The sequence below is a fragment of the Gracilinanus agilis genome, chromosome 6 (genome assembly GCF_016433145.1).
Source record: "Gracilinanus agilis isolate LMUSP501 chromosome 6, AgileGrace, whole genome shotgun sequence".
Classification (NCBI taxonomy): Eukaryota; Metazoa; Chordata; class Mammalia; order Didelphimorphia; family Didelphidae; genus Gracilinanus; species Gracilinanus agilis.
The window spans coordinates 88,037,474-88,057,614 of NC_058135.1; the positions used below are offsets into that span (position 1 = coordinate 88,037,474).

General features: G+C 37.7%; 1 protein-coding gene across 3 annotated transcripts in view; it reads left to right on the forward strand.

Annotated features, from left to right (window-relative positions):
- Positions 1 to 1,093: 1,093 nt before the first annotated feature.
- Positions 1,094 to 20,141, forward strand: part of ASB5 (ankyrin repeat and SOCS box containing 5) — a 77,797-nt gene continuing 58,749 nt past the window's right edge. For 2 of the 3 annotated variants that reach the window (XM_044681533.1, XM_044681532.1), the window contains exon 1: positions 1,094 to 1,363. In XM_044681533.1, coding sequence (XP_044537468.1) covers positions 1,184 to 1,363 — 180 coding nt within the window. In that variant the 5' untranslated portion in view covers positions 1,094 to 1,183. Of the gene's footprint in view, positions 1,380 to 20,141 lie in introns of all 3 variants that reach the window. The other variant, XM_044681531.1, reaches the window with a different exon arrangement.

A 20,141-nucleotide genomic window follows, 5' to 3' on the forward strand; every position in this document is an offset into this window, starting at 1 on the left:
GGACACCCACATTTGGATATTTGTAGGTCAAACCTGTTATTGCTGACAACAATCAAATACCAGATGACAGAATGACCAAGAGTCATTGTGGTCACCCAGGTCATCTCAACTATTGGTGGGTGATGATCTAGTCCTAAAGTATTTCACTTGGTCCTCTTAGAGGCTTGACTTAAATGGAAAGAGTGATAGTCAAAAGACCTATGGTTTAGTCCTGGCTCTCCCAGGATCTTTGTTACCTTGGGTAAGTCACTTCTTCTGATAAGCTTTTCACACTTCATCTTTTAAGTGTGTGGATTAGAGTAGGAATTCTCAATCTTGTTTGATCTCGCGTACCTCTTTGGCAGTCTGGTGAGGCCTATAGACACCTCATGTAGTGTTTGTTTTTTAATTCATAATTGAAGAAAAAACTATATTTCAGTTAGCAAAAAATATATATTTTTTACATTCAAGTTCAGAGATTCCTTGAAATCTATCTATAGAAGTCTTGTCCTAAAGGGTTTCAAAAGTCCCTTCTAGATATAAAGCTAGGATCCTGGGAATCTACTCCAAGGAAAAGCTCAAACCTCAAGCAGCAGACTTGGAAAAGACAAAGCATATCAAGTAGCTTTAACTTGGTAGTAACATATTGTATTATCATTAATAAGCAAGGACCTACACAAAATGTACTTGAAATTAGTCATAGGTTTTTATACAGAGTTAGAACTGATCTGGACATCAGAGAACATCTAGTTCATCCCCTTCATTTTCCGCCTCAGGGAAGTGAAGCCTATGCCAGGAAGCAGCATCCAAATTCATACAGTTCGTTTGTGACAGAGGCAGGAATAGAACCTCCTTGGGTTCTGGCTCCCAGAGCAATGCTCTTCCCACTATTTTTTGTAAATGAAATAACACAAATTAAATGAGAAACATTTATAGAGGTCTGGGATTGGCTTTTTAAATTGAGGCTGGAAAGCCAAGAGTTCTAGAAATAGGGCATGTGATAAGCTGGCAACTGCGGAGTCCGGGCAGGCCAATAGGAGGGCCTGGTGAACTTTTATGGACAGTATAAATATTTTGAGCTGCAAGCATCATGACCACCTGATATCTTCTTTCCTCAGGATCAGCTGCTCGGGGGCCGTGTGTGGCCAGAGCCAGGCACATTTGAGACTTGGATCTCAGTCCTAACACACAAGTTCCAGCAGCCATGTCTGTGGAAGAGGAAAGCCGTCCTTTTGCCCAGCAGCTGTCCAACGTCTACTTTACAATCCTTTCACTTTTCTGCTTCAAACTCTTTGTGAAAATCAGCCTTGCCATCCTTAGTCACTTCTATATTGTGAAGGGGAACCGCAAGGAAGCTGCGAGGATAGCAGCTGAGTTCTATGGAGTGACCCAAGGGCAAGGTAAGGCTCTGATAATGCTCTCCGATTCATAGCAAGTCAGCTTTGACTCCAGTTCCCTTCCTGGGGTTCCTTTGCTCTTCCCAGATTCCCTCTGGGGGCCAGCTTCAAGGCCAGATTTCTGATTATTAATGAAAATGTTTGTGAGCTCACTGCTGGGTTGTTTCATGAAGCAAAGACTTAGTTTGTTACGTAAACCCTTCTAATAAGTGTTCCTGCTAGGAAAGACAGGGAATTCATGCCAAGACAGGTTTAGTGGAAGCATAATAACAACAATTGTATCATTTCCCATTAAACACCAGAGGACTGTAATCATTCTATTTTGCCTAAACATAAGAAGTTAACTCTGACAGAGATCTTCAAACCCATTTTACCTAGCTAGTGGATCTTGGATTTCTCCTTTAATCACATTCTAACTCAAGTTAATTCAACTCGGGCATGTACAAAGGTACTGAAATTGGAGGGAACTTGGGAGTCTAGCTAGAGTGGGAGATTATTTGTGAGATCATTCTTTTGAATATAAAATAGTATAAAACTACCAAATAAAGTAAAGGAAACTCCAGCTTCCAAGACCCCATGGCAGGCACTTTTTTTAAAAAAATAGTGATTTGTTATTGTTTCGACTTATGAAAAATAGATGACAAGTTATGTGATAATCTGAATAATTAAGACCTTATATCTGGGAAATGATCCTCATATCCCTGAAAGGAAAGTTGAATTCTGTGATCACATGTGAATCAGTAGTGCCAATCTTGGACTTTAATGGGTATCATGAAACTGTGTTTGTATATGACATCAGTCCAACTAATATGTACAATCAAAAGGTTTATGTGGCCCTCCCGATAATGATGTCACGGCCTTTTAGACTAATATTTGATTTGAGCAGCAGAAATACTGGAAAACACTCCAAATTCTAAATCAGCAAAAGTTTAGATTTAAGGCTGGCATTGGGCATTGACAGAGAGAGAGAGAGAGAGAGAGAGAGAGAGAGAGAGAGAGAGAGAGAGAGAGAGAGAGAGTTCACAATGACTTAAATCAAGAACATGTTATTCTTAGCATCTATTGTACTAACTTTTGTCATGGGGTAGCAAAGTCTATTTTCAAATGTAGGTTATGTCAAAGAACATTGTGTGGGAAGCTGAATGAAAAACGGAGAACCCTAGTAAAGTTTGGGGTGTGAAGTTATACAATATCTAAAGTTGGCTACAATATCGCGTTGGTTACTGAACAAGAGGCAATTGAATTTGTTGCTAAGACAGTAGGTTGTGGTAGATGTTGCAAACAATCGATAAGTTTTCTGTTACTGAGACAAACCTCTCTATTAATATGGGATACTCTTTCACAAAGACAAAGGTTAATGAGTAAATATTAGCCATTTGTCTGAAGGAGAGGACTAGAGGAAAGGAACCTCAGCAAAGTCCATTGTGGGATACACTAACTATCCAGATGAAAAGGAGAGGGAAAAAAATCAGTCATTTATGTTTGCTTTATCTTCATGACAGCAGGAAACAGGTTGTTTGTTTTTTTCTAGGCTAGATATTTGGATGTAAGTTACAAAAGGATGTAAATGACTGATTGGATTTTTCACTTTCTAGCTATATATACAAAGTGTATCCAAAGTAATGAGACTAATTTTGTGTGTGTGGTTTGTAAAACTAGGGTATTGGCTTTAGTGCCACGCCTTGTATCTTACTTTTCAGTGTGGAAAGGCTGGGAAGAAACAAAAGAATTTCTGTTAGCTGAAATAGGTTACAAGAGAGACCTCTGGAGGTCCTTAAAAATAGAACAGTTTCTCATCTCTTTGGGATGGCTTAAGCAGAATTCTGTTTGAAGCTGGGGGATGGCTTAGATGACCTCTAAAGTTCTTTGAATCTAGGTGGTTAAATTATGTGTAGATAAAACCACCAACTAATATCTAAACCGTCTTCCCCCTTCCCTATTCCCACTTGGGAAATCACATGGTAGAAAAATATTAATTTAATCTTTGAGTATTTGGATCTTTTAAAAATTCTCTGAATTAGTGGCAGCTAAGTAGACCAAAAGTAGATAGATCTCTGGGCCTGAAATCAGGAAGACCTGAGTTCAAATGTGAATTCAGATACTTACTCTCTGTGTAATCCTGGGCAAGTCAGTTAGCCTGTTTGCCTCAGGTTCCTCATCTATAAAATGGGGATAATAATAGCACCTACCTCATAGAGTTGTTGGCAGGGTTAAATGATATTATATTGGTAAATGGAATTGCACATTGCATGGCACATGGTAGACATTTCATAAATATTTGCTTCCTTTCTAATTGACACATTTCAAGTCATTTGGTACAATGCCTCTAGTTCAAATCCCACCTCTGACATTCATAATTTTGTGGCCTAATGCTGGGCAAGTCACTTAATTTCCCTGTGCCTTGGTTTCCTAATTTGTAAAATGATGGAGTTGGACTAAATGGTCCCTTCCAGTTCTTTTTCCCTTTCCCTCTCTCTCCCCACTGTCTTTTCTCTGGCTCTCTCCTTCCATTTCTGTCTCTTTCCCTCAAAAAAAAAGTCAGACCTATATTCAGTGCTTTCTTTTTATCTTCTTAATAAGCTAATCAGCCTTAATTGTTTTTGTATAATCCAGCTGTTTCCCATCTTCCTAAGGGAAGATTATCACCTTCATTCCATTTCGAATTAAGTTTCTTATTCTGATTTTCAAAGCTGGCCAAACCCATTCCCTGACCATTTCTGAAATGGTCATGCCAAATTCTCTGAAATCTGAGATGTCATTGCATGTCACTGCATGTAATCATTTATTTCGTCACCACAGTAGATGCTGCTAGTGACATTCTGGATGTCCTTTTCATGAGCATAGTAGCACTCAGTATGAAATAAATGAGCCCATTAATTTTGTTAGATACCATCTCCTATCAGATCAACCTTTTGGGGGGGGGCAATGAGAGGGAATCCTGGGACAGGTGCTAAGTAAATGACAACTTTTATCCTCTGAAGATTTCCTATGTTCCTTCCAATCAGAATAAGGACCAAGAAGTGATACAAAGAATATCAGAAAAGATTTATAGAGTTACCAAAATGATTCTCTCAGAATCCACTTGCTATTGCACTGAATTTTACCTTTGGAAGAAAAAAAAAGCTTCATTTCTCTATCATTATAAAGAAAAAACCTCTTCTTTCTCCCTCCTTTCCTATATAATGAGTAGCCCTTGCTTTGTTCTCTCCTGGAATATTTGCTGGACCCCCTAGCCTCTACAAATCAAAAGTCTATTCTTAACATTGTTAAAGTTGTCATTAGCTTTTGAGACTAGCAGTTGGAAAATGAGATAGCTACCCAGGAATTCTAGGCAGCTTTTAACTTTATTCCTAACTGGTGGAGAGACCAAAGTAGCATGTGATACGCCTTCCTGTCCTTCAGCGCACTGATATTTGGTTATTATAAAGGTTGTGCCCCATCCTGAGACATTTGTACAATCACTGGACAAAGCTATATAGAAGCTGTTTCTCTACTTTTATTGTCCTAATGACATCCTGTCAAGAAATTTTTGTCCTCTACTGACGAGTAGTTTTAGTCCAGTGATAAACTGAGGCTCTGAAAGAAGGATGAACATTCTTTAGAAAGTCAGTGGACAAAGCAGCTACTGGGCAAAAACTGTGATGTAATTATCTGTCTTTGGAGTTATGGTCTTCTCCTTCTAGTTCATTTCTTCCTCTCTATTTCATCCCCAGTCTTTCTCCTTATCAGCCACCCTGTGCCCTCTTGTTCTCTTTTCTCCTCCCTGATCAAAGTCTGATCTCAAGAAATTGTCAGCACAGAGTTTTAAAATTTTAATGTAGATTTGTCATCTTATCTCAGAACCGTGTTATCTTTGGCTTTATTTCCATTAGACTGGAAATTCTTGAAGGCAGAGACTGTTTTTGCTATGTTTTGTATCCTTTGCCCTTTACACAATACTTGGCACAAAGTGGATGCTCCACAAAGACTTGTTGACTTATTTCTGATTGCATAATAAATGTCACTTCCTCTCTTAAAAAAAAAAAAACAAACAAAAACGTCAGGTATCAGTGGGAGCAAATAAAAGAGAGAGCCCTTTGGAGCATCTACTTTCATTATATCTAGGCCCTGAAAGTGACTCAAACTTAGCTTCCATCAAAAAAAAAAAACCAGCATATTGTCTGAACACAGAGAACAAAAAGAATTAGAACTCCTCTACTTTCATTGTCCCTAGAATATAAGCTTCTTGAAGGCAAGGACTATCATCACACTTTCATATTTGTGACCCGAGAACCTAACATTTTTAAACTGGGCCTGTGATTTCACTGGTGTAATAAACATGTATTGAAGGAACTCCTTATATCAATTCAAATCAGTTCCTAACCTGAAATTTATAGTCTTGGGGAGTTACCTGAAACCCTGAGAGATTAAGTGACTTGCCCAGTTAAAGCTAATACTCTCTGTGTTAGAGGAGAGCCTTAAAGAAGAGGAGGAGAAGGAAGAAGAGAAGGAAGAGAAGAAAGAGGAAGAGGAGGAAGAAGAGGAGGCAGAGGAAGAGGAGGAGGAAGAAGAAGAGTTGTTTTATTGTTGTTATGTCGGAAGCTATTAGAGGTCACCCCTTTCTTTCTGTCTGCTGCAGTCCAGGTGGCCCTGTCCCCATTACTACAGTGGCTTTGCTAACTCTCAGGTCTCTACTTGCACACACATAGCCTAACTCAGGGGTCAGCAAAGTATGGCTCTCGAGCCATATCTGGCTCTTTCTGCAGGAGCCATAAAGTCAATTTTTTTCCAGGCACCATTACAGGAGCGCACACTGTGAGCACTGTACGGCTCTCACGAAATTACATTTTAAAAAATGTTGCGTTTATGGCTCTCACAGCCAAAAAGGTTGCCGATCTCTGGCCTAACTGAATGAATCTTAAAATGTTGCTTTGAAGGAGCACCTTGCACTTCTTGCCCTAGCTGCATTTTGTAAAACTTGTCTGAGATATAAAAAACATGCTAATTATGGTTCTGCTCATGAGCTTTCTCTCTCAAACCAGTTTCCTCTCCACAATTTCCAAGCCCAAATCCTTAGTTATCCTTGACTCTTCTCTATCTTCTCCACCCACATCCAAGTCCTACCTATCAGTTCTTCCTTCATGTTATCTCCCTTACTTATTCCTAAATACCCATTCCTATTGTCACCATCCTTTCCAATTGCCATTCCTACCCTTTATTATCTCACTTCCAAATTAGTTTCCTCACTGGTCTTTCCACCTCCAAGTTTTCCCTTTTCCAATTCCTCCCACATGTACTGACAAATAAGTCTTCCTAAAGTAAAACTTTGTGCCTGCCATAGGCTATTTAGAAACCCACAATCTCTCTCCATTTCTTACAGAATAGAATCCATATTCCAAACCTTGACATTCAAGGCTTACCACAATCTGGCCCACAATAAAGTCTCTCTTTTACAAATTTTTATTTCATACCAACAAAGTAATTCTGTTCATTGTCTCTACCTTCCCAACTCCAGGTACAATATATACATTCCTATTTCTTTTGCTCCAATTTTCTTTTCTTTTTTTTTTTAAACCCTTAACTTCTGTGTATTGGCTCCTAGGTGGAAGAGTGGTAAGGGTGGGCAATGGGGGTCAAGTGACTTGCCCAGGGTCACACAGCTGGGAAGTGTCTGAGGCCAGATTTGAACCTAGGACCTCCCGTCTCTAGGCCTGACTCTCAATCCAGTGAGCTATCCAGCTGCAACCCTTGCTCCAATTTTCTGCCTATCTAGAGTGTCTTTAATTCTCATCTCTACTCATCTAAGCCACTTGGTAGATGAATTAGTATTTATTAAGCACCTTCTATGTGTCTTAGCAAAGACTGTAATAAGCACCAGGAAAACTCATTCTTTTAGACCTAGATCAACATCCATTTTCTCCCAATAACCCCAGTTTACCATTGACCTCTCCTTCCTCTAGTTTGCAGACTCCTTGAGGGCAGGAACTGTGCCTGAAGTTTGCCTCTCAGTATAATCCCCAGTAAATTATAATAGGTTATCCATAAATGATATTGAAGATAGATTCTCTAACCTGAAAAGGACCTTTTTCTGCTAAGGTTGTTATTATTTTTTTCAGTTATCAAGCATATTTTCCTCCTTTTCCCCCTTCTTAGTAATGGAAAAGAGAGGGAAGGAAAAGGTTATGTATATGTATATCTATATGCAAATATATGTAATTATATCTGCATAAAAACATATAAACAAATATTCCACCAAGTAAAACAAATTCCCACATTGGTCATGTCCAAAAAGTTTGCATTTCCTTCTGCATGTATAGTTGATCACCTCTCTGTCCTGAGATGGGGATCATGCTTCCTCCAGACATCATGGTCCTCTGGAACCACTGGAATTCTGGAATCAGAATTTTAAAGTCTTTCCAAGTTGTTTGTTTTTTAGAGTCCTGCTATTAAGTGCATCATATTCTTGGTTTGTTTTCTAACTAGAATGTGATGCAATAAAGCTATCTCAACTTTAAAAAAATAAAGATAATCCACAATCCAAGATAAGTGTTCACCTCAGAGAGTCATGCTGAGGGTTTAGGTTGGGCAAAAAGTAAAGAGGAAAAAAGGGAAGAGACAGGAGCTATCATATGAAGGGAAAGCAGATTTAATATTCTTTTTTCCCCTATCATGAAATCCCAGCCAAGGTATAAAAACAGCTCCACGGATTTGAATTTATACCAGCAGATGCCAACAGCAGCAGCAATGTCGTTCAGCATCTATTTCTAAGCAGCAAGTTGGTCCATGCTGTTTCTGAAAAGCCAGTAGGTGTTGATTTGTGTGTGAGCTTAGCTCTTCTAGGAAGACTTGTCAGTGATGCTATAATGAAAAGTTACTTCAAAAAGCAAGTGTATATAGAGACTCCTCCTCTTTGCCCCCTTTCCACTATCTAGAGATAAAAAATACCAGGGAAGCACTAGACTTTTTCTTTTTTGCCTTTTGAAAAAAAAAACTTATCTCCTGGACTTGGGAGGAGATAACAAAATAAGCATGTCCATGCCTCAAGAGAAATATTATTCTGTAATAGATTCGACACCCTAATGAATGGTGTGACCAAATAGGGAAAAGATTTAATTTATTTAAAATTATACACTTTTTCCCCTAGCAGCTCCAGAAGCATTTTGTTGGTGAGACAGTCACAGCATTTTAAATTAAGGAAGGAATCTAGGAAGGAAGGATCAAGTTGAGAAATGTCTTGACAACTGTTATTTTGGTTGGAGAATGTCAAAGTTACTTGTGGTAGCTGGTATTTTGGGGGTAGTGAGATAGAGAGAGGTGATTGGTACCACTCTCCTTACCACAGAATGGAAGCTACACTGCTACACACATATTTACTCTCCTTAACCTATATATGCAGATCTGTTTCCCCTTATATTCTGATTTATTACTTATTCCTAATTACCTGCTCCCATCCTTTAATTTTTCTCCTCTTTTTTTCTTTCTACTTTTTTTTTAATTTTCCCCCATGCAAAAATGTTCCTTCCAATTCTTTTCTGGGCATTTATTTTCACACTACCGTAGATCTAGAATTAGAAAGGGTCTTAGACATCATTTAGTCCAAACCTCTTATTTTACAGATGAGAAAACTGAGACCCAGAGAACTTAAAAGCCTTGTCCAAGGTAACATCAATAGTAAGCATTAGAAAGGGGATATGAGTCTAGGGATTCTGATTCCAGAGTTTGTTCTCTTTTCACAGTACTAGGCTAGTTTTGCTGCTAATGAATTTCAATACCAGAAAAAGAGAATTTGCCTCTGTGTTTATGAATCTTTATGAAATGATGCCTAGCTAGTAAAAAAAATGTTTCCATTGGATTGTCTAATATTCCTCAGGCTCTATTTTCACAGAAAATGTTTGATTTTCTTGTGCATCAACTACTTTCCAGTCATGAATAAAAAAACACAACCCAGCAACAGGAGAAAGAATGAACACTGAGTCCCTACTTCCAATTTTACTATCTCTTTTGGCTGACAGTGAATTGTTAGAGGTGGCCATTTTTCCTCTTCGCTTTCCCTTTTCTTGGTGCCATTAATCAAGTTCCTTCAACTTCATTAAATTCACTGGTGTGTGTGTGTGTACGCATGTGCACGTATATGTTATATGTGTATACATAAATGTACATATAAAAGAGAGAGAATAAAAGAGAAGAGACAGAGAAGGGACAGAAAACAACAATGAGAAAGGGACAGAAAGAAATAGACAAAGAGAAAGACAGGCAAGCAGACAGAGTCAGAGAATGAGAGACAGAAAGGAATGGAGAGAGAGAATGAGAGAGGGAAGAGAAGAAAAAAGGAAGGAAAGAGATGGAGGAGAGAATAGAGATAAAAAGAGAAAGAATGAGAGAAGAGAGAATTAAAAGAAAAGGGGGGAGAAAGAGAAAGAATATAAGAGAGAGATACCTTGTACATGTCAAGCATTGCAGTATTTGTTGCCCATTAGTTTTTTGTTTGTTTGTTTTTTATCATTCCTGTCATTTCACTCCTGTAGAATACTTCTAATGAAGAATTTCTCCTACCAATGCAGATGAGCACCTACTCTGTAACATCATCTTCAGAGAGGTGAGAAGAAGCATAGTAGATAGAGAATTGGCTTTGGAGTAAAGAAGCCCTGAGTTCAAATGTGAACTCTGATACATATTGATTGACACCTTAGAAGTTCGCTTAATCTCTTAAGGCCCCAGGAAATCCTTTAGGAATCTAGGAATATAAAGACTAAAAAAGGGATAGTCTGTCCTCAAAGAACTTACCTTTTATTGAAGAAAATAGCATGAACAAAAAAAGGAAATACCAAATATGATATGGAAGTAAATTAAAAACATACTAAAAGTTTAGCATTTGTTTTCGGGAGTGAGGATATAATAGATCACCTGGGGAGATCGGGTTCAGTTTCCTGCAGAAGGTCACATTTGAGCTAAATTATGAAGGAAGGTAGGGATTCTACAAAGCAGAATTGTGGAGAGATTTCATCGTGGGCATGAAGGCCAACCAGTGAAAAGAAGGGCATGGAGAAAAGAAATAGAGTGTTATGTACAAGGAGAGGCAAGGTCAATTGGCTGAAAAAAATGTGAAGGTGAGTTGTACTATGAGCTTGGAACAGTTGCAGAAGGAGTCAGACTATGATGGGCTTTTAAAGCAGAATGAAGAGCTTCCAGAACCATTTTAAAAAAAAGAGCCTGGAAGCAGAGAGACTGATGAGGACACTGTGACAATAATCCTGGTGTGAGGTGATAAAACTTTGACCTGAGGTTAGTTATAAAGCAGACAAATGTGAAAGATATTGTAGGGGTGACAACTGACTGAAAATGAGGGATGAGGGAGAGTGAAGAGTTCAAGAAGGTTGAAGAGTTACAAACTTTAGGTTATTAAATGGATTTGGTGCCCTTAGAATTAGGGAAGTTAGGAAGAGAAAGAGGAGTTCTATTTTGGATATGTATGTAGAGTTTGAGATAGCTTTGGGATATATAATTGGAGATTGGGGACTAGAGTTACCTAGCCAATGGGGGATGTGGGACTGGAGTTATAGGGAGGGATCAAAGCTAGATGCAGAGTTCTCTGAGACCTCTTCATTGAAATTATTGTTGAACCTATGTGGGATGGGGGTAATGAGGTCATGAAATGAAAACGTAGAGAGGTGAGGAAAGGTACTGAGATAAAATCCTGGGGGCATACCCACACAGAAGGGAATAGAACACGGATGATGGTATAGAAAGGAGAGTACTTACTATGCATTTAACAATGGACGAGGCCTTTTGGGAGATATTAAAGTAATTGGCATGGTTCCTGCTTGCATGGAACATTGGGGAAAGACATTTTTACATGAATTAAAGAATTAGACATGGAACAGAAGGACCATTAGTTAAAAAGTAAACAAAAAAATTCTAAACTGAATATAATTAGATGTGAATATGGTATAGGCCAAAAAATAAAGAATGATAGCAGATATATGTTAGAGTTTTCAGGGCAGGCTTCAGATGGAAAGTGGGATTTGAGATGATCTTTTTATTGTTGAGTTGTTTCAATTTTGTCTGACACTTCATGACCCCATTTGGTGTTTTCTCAGCAAAGATGCTGGAGTGGTTTGCCATTTCCTTCTCCAGCTCATTTTTCAGGTGAGGAAATTGAGGCACAGGGAACAGAGTTATGTGACTTGCCTAGGGGCACACAGTTAATAAGTCAAGTTTGAATTCAGGAAGATGAGTCTTCCTGACTCCAGCTCCAGCACTATTCACTGGGCCACCTACATGGCCCTGGTGGTCTTTAAAGGAATGTTAATATTAAGATAATTAGAGAGAAGTAGGAAAAATCATCCAGACAGGTGGAACAATATGAGCTAAAGTCAAGAAGGTAGGAATGAGCATATCAAAGATCATATGTTGGGATTTCTGGCCAAGATGGCTACATGAATTGATGAGGGAAGCCCAGGTCCCCAAAACCTACTCTAGTAGAAACCTAAAAATCACACCAGATTGAAATGATATAGAAATTCAATGAAAAATTAGAGTAAATGGTTTTTTCCAGCTCCTAGGGAGAATAGGAAAGGGTGCCACTATTAAAGCCTCAGGGGAAGCAAACAGTCTTAGTAGCCTTTCAACAACTACCAGAGACAAATGACCCCACATTGCTCTGAATTTCAAAGCATCAAGAAAAGAGGACTTCTAGCTTTACTCAGAAAGCCCCAGGATGATTATAAAGCCACAGGAAGTGTGTATAGCAAGTAAAGCCATTATGGCAAAGGATGTAAACATATCCTTTTTAAAGCAAATAGTTAGCCTCTAATTAATTTGTAAATTTGAATTTACACGTAATGTATTTGCTTAAAGTGAGGCACTCTTATACAGAGCTATAATTTGGGTGGAGAAATGGGTGCTTTGCCCAACAGGACCAAAATTCACATGAGGGCACTGATAGTGTATTACAGGTCCTTTATCTTCATAGAAACAACACAGCTTAGTACCTAGTTAGCATCAGAAGCTACCAGATGGTAAATTTAATATATTTCCATCCCCACGTGCTATCCTCCCCAGCAATTGCCTCATGCAGCTTTCCTATGGTCCTCTGTTTCTCTTTACTGTTCTATATTTCATTCTGTCTTCATTGAGAGATGGCTTTCTACCACTTGCCCTAGGTATGGTTTGGGGTATGTTCCCCAAGCACAGATGTTTAAAAACCCAGTTTTAGCTCTGTACCTATATATGCACCTCTTGATCAATTAGACAACCAGATGACACGATGTAAACTCAGTCTTGAGTTTAAATCTTTTCTCAAATACTCACAATCTGTGTGAACCTGGTTAAATCATTTAACCTCTCTGTGCCTCAGTTTTCTCATCTGTAGAATGAGGGAGTTGGATTTGCTGGCTTTTAAGGTCTCTTCTGCTCCAAATCTAGGATCTCTGAAATACTGGCATGTTTCAACAACAATAAATCTATTCAGGAAACATTAAGTGCCTATTATGTGTCCCATAGTATGCTGGATACTCCTGAAAAAAAAAGGAGAGCTTATGCCTTCAAGTAGCCCTCCTTCTACTTTGTGGAAACAACATACACACAGATAAGTAAGTACAAATTATATACAAATAAACACACAATAATTTGGAGAAGGGAAGGTGTTCAACAGATGGGAGTGAGTCAGGAAAGACTTCATATGGAAGATGGCCCTCAAACAGTTTTTAATGGAAATAAGGGTTCTAAGGATGGGAGACCATTCTTGGAATGAGGGGCAAGAGCTTGGATATAGGCAGAGAAGAGAGAGATGGAGCATCTCTATGGGGCAGTGTGAAACCTCTAGTAGCTCAGTAATATCTGAGGAATAATATCTGAAATTAGTCTGGAAATATGGATTAGAGTCAGATTAAGAAAGACTTAAAATGCCAAACAAGTTTTAATTGTATCCTAAAGACAACATGGAATAACTGAAGTTTCTTGAGCAGAGATATGATATATTTCTTCACACTTTAGTACTACCATCGATTTGATACGTATGTCTAAGAAAGACCGGAAAATGGGGACAGCTTCAAGAAGAGAGATGCATTAGGAGACTTTTATAATCCAGATAAAAGGTAGTGAGAGTCTTCATTTGAGGATAAATACTCTGTGAGGCTAGAAAAGGGGATGGATTTGAAAGACGATATGGTAGTAAGACTGACAACATTTGGCAACTGGTTGGATTTGAGGGAGAGAAGAAGTATGAAGAGTTAAAGGTGACTCTTTAGGTGCAAACCTGGGAAACTGTTGAGTCACATCCTCAAAAGATAATGGGAAGTTAGGAAAAGAGTGAGTTTTAGGGAAAAGGTAATGATGTCTTTTTTAAACATGATGAGTGTGAGATTCCCAAGGGACTGATAGCTAGGTGGTCTATGTTAGAAGTTGGAGATTAGGAGAAAGATGAGCAAGATTTGAACCTTTGGGGAGTCATCAACATGAAGATATTAAGAGAACACTTGGTAGCTCAAGAAGACAGAATGTAGAGAAAAGAGAAAAGGGTCCAGGACAGAGTACTGAAAATGCTCATGAATGATGATCAAGGTCTGTTAGGAGAAGAACCTGGAAAGTAGTGTTATGAAATCCCAATAAGAAGAGAGTTTAGTAAATAGGGGCAACTAAATGAAATAGATAGAAAGCCAGATCTGGAATTGGGAGGACCTAGATTCAAATCTAGCCTCAGATGTTTCCTAGCTATATGATCCTGGTCAAGTCACTTGATCCCAGTTGCCTAGCCCTTACTACTCTTCTGCCTTGGAACCAATTCTTAGTTTAGATTCAAAGACAGAAGGTAAGGATATTTTAAAAAGAAGAGAGTAAATGGGAGATTATTGGTCAACAATATGAAAAAGAGGTCAATACAAATGAAAACAGAGAAAAGGCAATTAAATGAGTGCTAACTTATGTTTGGTTCTTTTCTCCGATAATGGAAATCAAGATCGAATAGACTGCCAATTTATTCATAAAAAAACTTAGCTTAGTAGGGTTCATAGGCTAATATACCACCCCCTTTAGAACTGATCTTGCCAACAGTCTCAGAAACATTAAGAGCTTCTTAGAATCCCCTGATTTCAACACAGAGAGACTTTTCTCCCAGAACAGAGCCCCTCTACATTTCTAATACCAATTCAGGCTCTGTGATGTTTCTATCAATAACATAGAGGAGCAGAACCTTAGTCCTGAGTACAACTTCTAGGCTCCATGTTTGTGCCTGTGTTCAAACATCAGAGGACAAAGTACTATGCACTAATGGCTTGGAGAAGATCTACTTCCATCCCCAATAACAAATACTGGGAGATCCCTCAGCAGAATATGGTAGATACAGTATGGGACTCAAAATGAGAATGAATTGGGGCCCAAATTCAAACACTTATTACCTGTGTGATCATATGCAAATAATTTCATGTATGTGAATAATGTGAACCTTGGTTTTCTTCATCTACAAGATGAGAATATTGGACTCGATGATCTCAGGAGTCCCTTCCAGTTCAAATTCCATGATCTTGTACCCTATCTTCCCATACTGGATTTCAAGAGTTCATGTAAAACAGTGAATCTCTCCATTGACCCATTCCTCTTTTCCTTTAATGCAGTTCTGTCCTTTCTCACATCTTTTATTCCCATTCTTGAATTTTTTTATTCTTTCCCTTCCCTTATAACACTACATTTCTCTCATGTTCCTCTCTATGCACTATCTTCTCTCTAATATAGACAAAAATTATTCAAATGTGAATGCCTCACCTCCCAAGGTCACCCACAATATGACTATACAGAGGCAAGAGGCCTTTTTTGGAAGAAAAATGCCATGAGCCTAAGCGTCAGCTACTTACTATTTGACCTTAGACAAGTCCCTTTCCCTTTTTGGGCCTCAGTCTCCTGGCATTTGTAAAATGAGGAGGTTGTACTAGCAGGACTCTAAGGTCCCTTCCAGCTCTAACTGATCCTATGATATTTCATATAGAAATGACTTGGCACATTTATACACATATTCAAGCTTGGCTGACCCCACATTTTCTATGATTGGAATTTGGTCTCGTTGTTGCCATGAAATAAACATTGCTTATTTTCTTACCTTTCTTACGTTGGGTGTAACTGCCTTGTCCTTAGGGATTTTGTTTCTGACCTATGTAGAACTAGAAATAGCAAATGCATTCTGTGCTATGTATCTTCCCTCTGTCCTTTCCAGGCAAAATCCATTGCTTAGATATTAATCATAAGATGGGATCCTAATATAAAATGTATTCTGTAGGTGCTGTAGACCTTCGGGTTTTGTCAGGTCTAACAATTCATGTTACTTTTTGGAATCAAGTTTTGAATTAAACAATCTAGTTTCAGGTTTAAAACAAAGTAGATAAGCTGAATTTTTTTAAAAATCTGAACACAGGGCTTGAGTTTCATTTAAGGGCTGTATACCATAGCCTAGTACAGTGCCATGGATTCTGAGAATTAAATAATAGATAATGTTTGTGGATAGTAAATGATGCTGAAGATGATCTATTTTTCACAGAGAACAACTAAAAAAAAACTAATACTGCCTAAACATTGCATAATCATTGATCCACAGAAATGGAAGGAGCCTCAGGGGCCATCTCTCCAGTCCAATCCATACCAGAACAGAAAATTTCCTTCAACAACATCTCTAACAGATATCTGGCCTTAGCTTGAAGAATTCCAGTGGAGGGGCTTTATATGAATATTTTCTAAGTTATGTACAGGTGTGCCTCATTTTATTGCAGTTGATTTTATTGTACTTTGTAGCCTGCATCAAGCAAGTTTACCAGTGCAATTTTTCCAATGCATGGGCTCATATTGTGTCTCTGTGTCACATTCTGGCAAGTCTCACAATGTTTCAAACCTTTCCTTGATTATTATATCTGTTATAGTGATCTGTGATCAGTGATCTTTGAATTGATCCAACCATTCTGGAAGGCAATTTGGAATTATGCCCAAAGGGCTTTAAAAGACTGCCTACCCTTTGATCCAGCCATACTGCTTCTGGATATAAGAGATAATGAGGGAAAATACTCCAAAGAGACAATGAGGGAAAATGCATGTACAAAAATATTTATAGCCACACTTTTTGTGGTGGCAAAAAATTGGAAAATGAGGGGATGCCCTTTGAATGGGGAATGGCTAAACAAATTGTGGTATCTTTTGTTGGTGTGATGGAATATTATTGTGCTAAAAGAAATAATGAACTGGAGGAATTCCATGTGAACTGGAAAGACCTCCAGGAATTGATGCAGAGTGAAAGGAGCAGAGCCAGAAGAACATTGTACACAGAGACCAATACACTGTGGTAAAATCGTGTGTAATGGACTTCTCTACTAGCAGTAATGCAATGATCCAGGACAATTCTGAGGGACATATGAGAAAGAACACTATCCACATCCAGAAAAAGAACTGTGGGAATAGAAACACAGAAGAAAAACATATGGTTCGAAGGGGTATGATGGGGGATGTAGACTCTAAACTAGTGATTCCCAAACTTTTTTGGCCTACTGCCCTCTTTCCAGAATAAATATTACTTAGCCCCCTGGAAATTAATTTTATAATTTTAATAGCAATTAATAAGAAAGATAAATGCACCTGTAGCCATCACCGCTTCCCTAGATCACTGCAGCACCCACCAGGAGGTGGTAGCGCCCACTTTGGGAATCACTCCTCTAAATGATCACCCTAGTGAAACTATCAATAATACAGAAATAGGTCTTGATCAATGACACATGCAAAACCCAGTAGAACTGTTTGTTGGCTACAGGAAGGGGGTGAGAGGAAGGGGGAGGGAAAGAACATGAATCATGTAACCATGGAAAATTTTTCTTAATCAAATAAAATAAAATAAAAAGAAATTGCCTTGGCCAGCCCAAACTTCAGCAACCACCACCCTAATCAGTCAGCAGCCATTAACACTGAGGCTCTCGAGAACTCACTGAAGGCTCAGATAATGGCTACCATTTCTTAGCAACAAAACATTTTTAAATTAAGGTCTATACAATTTTTAGACATACACACTTAATAGACTACCACTTAATGTAAATATAACTTATATGCACTGAGAAACCAAAAAATTAATATAACTTGCTTTAGTGCAATGTTCAGTCCCATAATATCTCTGAGGTATACTTGAATATATATTTCTATATATATATGCATACACACATATACACATATACATGTGTCATATATGTATATGTGTGTGTTTACACACACATGTGTAATAGCTCATTACATTGCCTTGACTGCTCTTCAGGATAAATATTTCTAGTTTCTTCAACCAATCCTTAAATGGCACATTAACCAAGTTCTTCATGATACTGGTTGCCAGACTCTAGAATTGAAATGAATGTCTTTCTTTTGTAAATCACAAGTGACTGGTGATTCTCCATTAATCATATAACTATAAGATTTTGATTCTCATTTCAATACTCATGACTTCTTGCTTTGGGTGAACTAGTTATTTTTGTTTTTGTTTTTGTTTTTGTTTTTTTAAACCCTTAACTTCTGTGTATTGGCTCTTAGGTGGAAGAGTGGTAAGGGTGGGCAATGGGGGTCAAGTGACTTGCCCACGGTCACACAGCTGGGAATTGTCTAAGGCTGAATTTGAACCCAGGACCTCCCATCTCTGGGCCTGACTCTCAATCCACTGAGCTACCCAGCTGCCCCCTAGTTATTTTTAATGTCTGAAATCATCTTCACCCAGCTCAAAACCACTTGCTAAGTTGTAAACTAATTTTGTAATCCTTATACACAGCATTTTAATGCTTTTCTAGCAAATATAAAATGGAAACATGCCACAATTTTCTGTTTGATAGATTAATAACTACCTTAAGAATATTTTCTAATATTTTTTAAAATGGAAAAGAAAACCATCTTCTAAAGTTGCTCAGAAAACTTCAATGCCAGTGCAATGCAAATCTCAGAATCAACATTTGAAATTGATGATACTTGATTATATCAATATTTGGATTAGTTGGAATTTTACCAACTACTCAGATAAATGGAAATGGTTTCTAAGCCAGCCACCCTGACTTTAATCTCCCCTTTCTATAATTCATCTTGTCAAAATTATCTTCCTTAAAGGCCACTTTCATCATGTTACTTCCTGAATCAAAAACCTTCTATGGTTCCTCCAATAAACTCATCTCATTTTTGCTTTAAGTAAATGCTATTTGTAATAATCCATATCATCTTTAGCTAGTTCCAAATCTATATGTAGGCCATAAAATGTAGTGCATTTAAATATTATAATTTTATACTCCATTTCGAAAGTTTTGTAGTCAATAAAAATAGAAACACCAAAATTTCCTATAATAAAATCATAGCCAAGTTCAGAGGTATGTTTCAATTTGTCATTATAATCAAGAAAAATATCTTCAAAGACTGCCCAAAAAAGTTCAGGACCCAGGTGATGCAAATCTCAGAATCAGTACCAGAAATTAATGATGTCTACTTATACCAATATCCAAACTGATTAATTGGAATTTCACTTCGGCCTTAATGTAAATAATTCCCTAGATGATCTCCTTTAATCTTTTCTCACTGCAATTCGTCCAACCCAATTTATCTTGTGTAAAGTCTACTTTCTACCTGTTCCCCTACTAAAAAATTCTTGAGTGCCTCCATGTTTCTTATTACATTAAATCTGAACTCCTTTGCTTGTCTCCATTATTCAATTTGGATTGACTTTTTACTCCAACCACTTAGTACCGTGCCTTGTACAGAATCTTTGCTTAATAAATATTTACTAACTTGAGTTTGATATTCAAACTTATTTTCTACTACTCTCGAACATGCACCGTGTGCTCTTGACTTAATGAAGATTGCTCTTCCCACTGTCCTATGATCATGTGATGCTCATTCTCACTTCCCATTTCTATTAGGAAGAAAAATATATTAATGTATACTATATGTGGAATAATAATTAACATAATATTCTTATCTGAAATACTCTTTCCTTGTCTTTGCCACATATAAAGTATATTTAAACAGTTTTTAAAAGTTTTCTAAAGCAATTTTCTGTTTAAAAAAACACTATAGGTTTAAATTAGAATTGGAGTGATACTAGTACTCCTGTTTTATAAAAGAGGAAAATGAGGCCAAACTTCTAGAAAAAAGCTGTCTATATTCACTGCTTCCACTTTTTTCTTTCTTTTCAATCACTTCTTAATCCTTCGTAATTGGGTTTCAGGCCTCCTCACTCAACTAAAATTGTTAAATGGCCTTAATTGACAACCTAATGGTCTTTTTTCAGTCCACATCCTTCTTGGTGTATTTGCTGTATTTGATAGTGTTGACAGTCCTTTCCCCATGAATAGTCTCTCCTCCCTATGTATTCATAACACTACTATGTCTCCTGGTTTTCCTTCATCTCCATGGGTGATTGCATCATCCCTATTATATTCCCTAAATATGGATATTACTTAGTGCTCTGTCCTAGACCTCTTATTCTTCCCTTTCCATACCCTCTCTCCTTGTGACCTCAATCAAATATTATGAGTTTAATTATCATCTATCTCTAGGCTGATGACTTATAAATCTACATAATAGTTTCATTTTCTCCCTTGAGCTTTAATTCCTGTATTATTAATTCACTATTAAATATCTAAAGCTGGATGTTTTAAAGACATCTCAAACTCAACACATCCAAAACTTAACTCATTATCTTTTCCCAAAAAAAAACCTCCCTCTCTTTCATACTTCCCTATTTCTTGTTCATTGATTAAGGTATCATACAGGTTAGGAATATATTTGAGTGAAATCAACAAA